Consider the following 5,257-nt stretch of genomic DNA (forward strand, 5'->3'; position numbering starts at 1 on the left):
GACCAGGAAGGAGTTGACACCCTGGATGGTCAAGGGAGGTGCTCCCCATCCAGCCACCTGGCCTGGGCTTCCTCCCTCCCTGCCTCCTTTTTTTCTTTCACTGAATTTGACTGATATTAGAAGTCACCCAATGTGTACCAAGCAGGCCTTGTGGGGGAACACAGATGCACAGGTGTACACAGCAGTCCAGGCCCCAGACCTGACTCCAGGAAACTGGCCTCCCTGGGAAAGCCACAGTGTCACTCAGAGAAGGTTAGATACAAACAAGACTATCTGAGGGAGGAAGGGGAATGAGCCAGGGTTGAAATGAGCTGGCAGAGCAGGCTCCCCCTGCTGTGACAGTGGCATCCTGACAGTTAGATGTTCAGATACTGCTGCCCTCTGGTGGCCACTGGTGCCCTGCAACTCGAGGCCACGTGATTTCTGGGAAAAAGCCGTTCTTGGAGGAGAATTGAAACTTAGGGTGGGGACTGTAGAAAGGGGCGGAGAGATCAGCCGCCTAGCCAGGAGTTAAGCTGAGGTTGTCTGAGTCCTGAGACAGCCTGGACAGCAACTCAGGTAAGGATGGGGGTCAGCCCAGGCTCTAGGGCTAGAAAGCCCAGCCAGATTGGGGGTAGGGGGTCTTAGGGACCCGTCTGTTAGACCGAGGGCTAGACAGAAGACCTGTAAGTCAGGAAGTGGGAGATTGAGCCAGAGAGTGCAACTGACAAGGGCTAGCACCGCAGATCCTTGTAGGCAAAGATCAGGGGGACCTGCTGCCAGATGGTTCAGGGAAAAAGGCTCATTGCCCCAGCCTCAGTTGACCCTGTTTGATTCCTTGCCATCTGCCCTGCCCACTTCAACTGCAGCTCCACCCCCACCCCAGCTTCCTGCCCCACCTACTCCTGCGGCCAGCAGGGGGGTGGGGGTCAGAGGCTAGGTTGTATAGGCTGTGGGGTGGTGGGTGAAGAAGAGCCTGATGCATCTTACAGAGCCTGCCTCTGCAGACACTCAGGAATCTAGACAGGGGCTCTAACCAGGAACAGATCACCAAAGGAATTCTTTCCTAATCAATGCATTTCTGAAAAGTCCTACAATTAAGACCAGTACCTACGGTTTCCTTCCAGGTAGCACAGTTTAGAACGTTAAAAACAATGTTTTTGGGGTAGTTGGTTTTTTTTTTTTTTTTTTTTTTGGGTCATTGCTAGTGATGGCAGAAAGGAAACAATTCTGTCTCAAAGGGTGTTGAAATGTGTCTAGAGCTAAGAGAAGATGGATGGGATCTCTAGGGCCTGTTGCTAGAATCTAGTTCCAATGGGTCTCAGGAGATGTTCCCTCCCAAAGTGTCAGTTTTAATGTTTCCTGCTCCTCTTATCCCCCAGGATGGCATCAGGCAGGGCACGCTGTACCCGAAAACTCCGGAACTGGGTGGTGGAGCAAGTGGAGAGCGGGCAGTTCCCCGGAGTGTGCTGGGATGATGCAGCTAAGACCATGTTCCGGATTCCCTGGAAGCATGCAGGCAAGCAGGACTTCCGGGAGGATCAGGATGCTGCCTTCTTCAAGGTGAAAGGGCCTGGAAACCACTGTTCCTCTGTGTGAGGGATTGTGTATACACTGGTATACTTACCCTCTGTACTTGCGTCTGCCTGGGTTTCAGATAAGGGACAGATTGGAGAGGAAAACCAGCTACATCATTTGTAGAGTCCAGTACGAAATGAAAATGCAGAGGCCTTGTTCAAAAATTCCTAGGGATTTCAAGATAGCAACACAGAGTATAAACCCTTCATAATGCCTTCTGAGCTCAGAGCTGCATGCCCGTGAAGCCAGTCCTGTTGGAGGGGCAGCTGGAGCCTGTAACACACTGCCTCCTCTTCCCTTGCTTTCTTTCCTAGGCCTGGGCAATATTTAAGGGAAAGTATAAGGAGGGGGACACAGGAGGCCCCGCTGCCTGGAAGACTCGCCTACGCTGTGCACTCAACAAGAGTCCTGAATTTGAGGAAGTCCCTGAGAGGGGCCGCATGGATGTTGCTGAGCCCTACAAGGTGTATCGCCTGCTGCCACCAGGAACCCTCTCTGGTGAGTGTCCCCTTGCCCAACCACTCCTAGCCTCAGCAGACTGCGGAGGAAGGATAGACCTGCGGGCCTCTACCAGGCTTCTCACAGCTCTGCCCTCTCCATGCCCTGGGGAGGCTGCTACCTAGGTTTCCCTTCCTAGCCCTGCCCATCCTTCACTGCCTCAGACCTCTCCTTTACCCTCTGTCCCTGCTCAAGACCCTGACCTTTCTCTCTCCCTTAACAATTCCACAGGAGGGACTCAGAAATCACCATCAAAGCGACAGCACAGTTCTGTGTCTTCTGAGAGGAAAGAGGAAGAGGGTGCCATGCAGAACTGTACACTCAGTCCCTCTGTGCTCCAGGACTCCCTCAATAATGTGAGCGATGGAGAGGGAATTGGGCAGGCCTGACAGCAGGACAGTAACTAGAGGGAGAGGTGGGCCAATGAAAGACAGCATCTTCAGAGGCCAAGGTGGGCACATCATCTGAGGTTAGGAGTTCAAAACCAGCCTTGACCAACATGGTGAAACCCTGTCTCTACTAAAAATCCAAAAATTAGCTGGTCATAGTGACATCTGCTTGTAATCTCAGCTACTCGGGAGACTGAGGCAGGAGAATAGCTTGAACCTGGGAGCTGGAGGTTGCCATGAGCCGAGATTGCACTATTGCACTCCAGCCTGGGTGACAGAGTGAGACTCCGTCTCAAAAACAAAAAAAAACACTGTGTCTGCAGGAAGAGGAGGGAGCCAGTAGGGGAGCAGTCCATTCAGACATCAGGAGCAACAGCAGCAGCAGCAGCAGCAGCAGCCCTGAGCCACAGGAAGGTACCACCTGCCTTGCCTCTTGTGTCGTCCACCATGTCTCACTCTGGCCCAAGACTCCTCAGCCCCACTCTGAATGACCAGTGCCTTTGCTTCCCTTCCAGGTACAGACACAACTGATGCCCCCTTACAAGGGGATCAGGTGTTCCTGGAGTTTCTGCTTCCTCCAGAGTCCGGTACGTCACATTTCTAACTTTCTCCTGTGCCCTGTGCCCCTGAGGCCATCCTCCTTTGACAGTACATGCATTATCTAGTCAGTCAGGGCTTACAGCAAACTGTGACCATATTATCATAGCCCAAGGCACTTGTTTCTAGGTGATGAGAATTCCACGTACCTGGTCAGACTCTAAAAAGCTTGCTTCCCAAAAATACCACCCTATACACTCTCCTGGAAATTCACACTGAGACACTAATTTCTTTGGGCCAAACAGAGCCCCAGTCTCAAGGGACCTTCTTGTAAACTACAGGACCCTGGGCATTAAGCCCAGGTGAATCACTCAGTAGTACTAGCTACTTGCCTGAGTGATGGGAAAACCTGAGAGGAAGCCCCCTGGCTGGTGAGGGGAGGGGAGGTGGAGATGTTCCCTTGGAGAGGGGCTATCACCAGCCTGCATGCTCCTCCAGCACCAGGTACAGCTAGACTGTTCTATCCCCAGACTACTCACTGCTGCTCACCTTCATCTACAATGGGCGCGTGGTGGGCGAGGCCCAGGTGCAAAGCCTGGACTGCCGCCTTGTGGCTGAGCCCTCAGGCTCTGAGAGCAGCATGGAGCAGGTGCTATTCCCCAAGCCTGGTCCACTGGAGCCTACACAGCGCCTGCTGAGTCAGCTTGAGAGGGGCATCCTGGTGGCCAGCAACCCCCGAGGCCTCTTCGTGCAGCGCCTTTGCCCCATCCCCATCTCCTGGAATGCACCCCAGGATCCACCTGGGCCAGGCCCACATCTGCTGCCCAGCAACGAGTGCGTGGAGCTCTTCAGAACTGCCTACTTCTGCAGAGGTGAGGATGCTCTCACTGGGCACCTGAGCTCCTACCCCCTGCCTCTTAGTACTCCCCGGGCCCAACTTGGTGGGTCCTGCTACCACCCTATTTGCCAGCAGATCTTCCATGTAGACTATGCATGGCACTCCTGCACTTGTGTGGTGCACATCCTGTGTGGCCATATGCCCAGCCTGGCAGCTATATGGCAGCTCTCCTCCAGCCAAGACAGTGGAAGAGGAGGTTCAGGTAGAGCTCAGTACATCTTGGGGAACACCATCACAATGAAGCATGCAGTCATTATGTGAAGGTGCACAGAAGAATTGGCACAGAGTGAGCCTCATGGCCTTCTCCTACATACACACATTTGGGAGAGCTGGCACACATCATGCCTCTGGCCCTGGCTGCACCATCTCTACTATACTCCAAGAATGCCCTGGGGTTGCCCTTCTCTCCCATCCAGTTCCAGTTCCTACTCAATTCTAAATCTGACTTAAGAGTGGGACCAGGAGTACAGGGGGTGTAGCGTGTGGGTGTTCCCAGGGCCATGAGTACCCTAGCACTGAGAGGGTGTGAGTAAGCAGCAAAGGTCTGGGCACATCTATGTTAGCAGCCAGGGCTGTGGCCTGGGAGGACTCTAAACTCTCCCAGCAGAGAGCTTTTCAGGTTGTGATCTGCTACTTCTAACACATACTTGAGGCAGAGGCACCCTTTCCTATTTGCACATGGGTGAGTAGCATTTAGTTCCGAGCACTTCTCCTGACCTTGCAGCTCCTGCTCTGGCCTGTCTCCATGTGGACCCCCCTCCTACCTCTCTCCATCATGGGTTCCTCACTATTGCCTCCCTACCTGTGGCCCTCTCTCTTCTCCCTTTTTGTCCTTCCAACCCTTGACCCTTTCTCTTTCAGACTTGGCCAGGTACTTCCAGGGCCTGGGCCCCCCACCCAAGTTCCAGGTAACACTGAATTTCTGGGAGGAGAGCTGTGGCCCCAGCCATACTCCACAGAATCTTATCACGGTGAAGGTGAGCTCAGAGCAGGGGCAGAGTCGCCTATCTAATGAGAGTAGGGGCAGTGGTGCTCCAGGAGGTGAAGGGGGTCTCCCAGTGGGGAAGGAGCTCCTGGGGGTGGTGTCTGTCCCTGATGCACTCACTGAGACGCTCTTCTCCATCTCTTCCAATACAGATGGAGCAGGCTTTTGCCCGACACTTACTGGAGGAGACTCCAGAGCAGGAGGCAGCCATTCTGTCCCTGGTGTAGAGCCTGGGGAACCCATCTTCCACCTCACTACTTCGCTCTGCCTGTCTCCTTTGAAATAGACTCATTCTTCACATGATTGACCTGTCCTCCTCGCAATAATTCTCAGTGGTTGTATGTGATAGTTGTGTCCTTAAAATCCTCGCACACACTGGCTGGTGGAGAACTC

The 5,257-nt window shown here is 53.6% G+C and overlaps 1 protein-coding gene across 4 annotated transcripts; it reads left to right on the forward strand.

Annotated features, from left to right (window-relative positions):
- Positions 1 to 25: 25 nt before the first annotated feature.
- IRF9 (interferon regulatory factor 9) lies at positions 26 to 5,167 on the forward strand. Of its 4 annotated transcripts, none has more exons than XM_039468724.2 (9): positions 26 to 252; positions 1,362 to 1,542; positions 1,872 to 2,055; positions 2,287 to 2,411; positions 2,768 to 2,858; positions 2,960 to 3,031; positions 3,512 to 3,853; positions 4,741 to 4,856; positions 5,017 to 5,167. In XM_039468724.2, the coding sequence occupies exons 1-9, from the start codon at positions 26 to 28 to the stop codon at positions 5,089 to 5,091; spliced, it is 1,413 nt and encodes a 470-aa protein (XP_039324658.1). In that variant the 3' UTR covers positions 5,092 to 5,167. The 4 variants fall into 4 exon arrangements, with proteins under 4 accessions (XP_039324658.1, XP_010333313.2, XP_074249356.1 ...); XM_010335011.3 differs by lacking the exon at positions 26 to 252 and adding an exon at positions 264 to 558; XM_074393255.1 differs by lacking the exon at positions 26 to 252 and adding an exon at positions 565 to 1,106.
- The last annotated feature ends 90 nt before the right edge of the window (positions 5,168 to 5,257 follow it).

Source organism: Saimiri boliviensis, chromosome 2, assembly GCF_048565385.1.
Source record: "Saimiri boliviensis isolate mSaiBol1 chromosome 2, mSaiBol1.pri, whole genome shotgun sequence".
NCBI classification, from domain to species: Eukaryota; Metazoa; Chordata; class Mammalia; order Primates; family Cebidae; genus Saimiri; species Saimiri boliviensis.

Bases quoted from the DNA above. Each gene is read 5' to 3' on its own strand.
- IRF9 (XM_039468724.2), top strand. From the start codon at position 26: ATGGTCAAGGGAGGTGCTCCCCATCCAGCCACCTGGCCTGGGCTTCCT. The intron at 2,412-2,767 runs GTGAGCGATGGA...CTGTGTCTGCAG, and splicing joins TCCAGGACTCCCTCAATAAT to GAAGAGGAGGGAGCCAGTAG. The intron at 3,032-3,511 runs GTACGTCACATT...TTCTATCCCCAG, and splicing joins TCTGCTTCCTCCAGAGTCCG to ACTACTCACTGCTGCTCACC.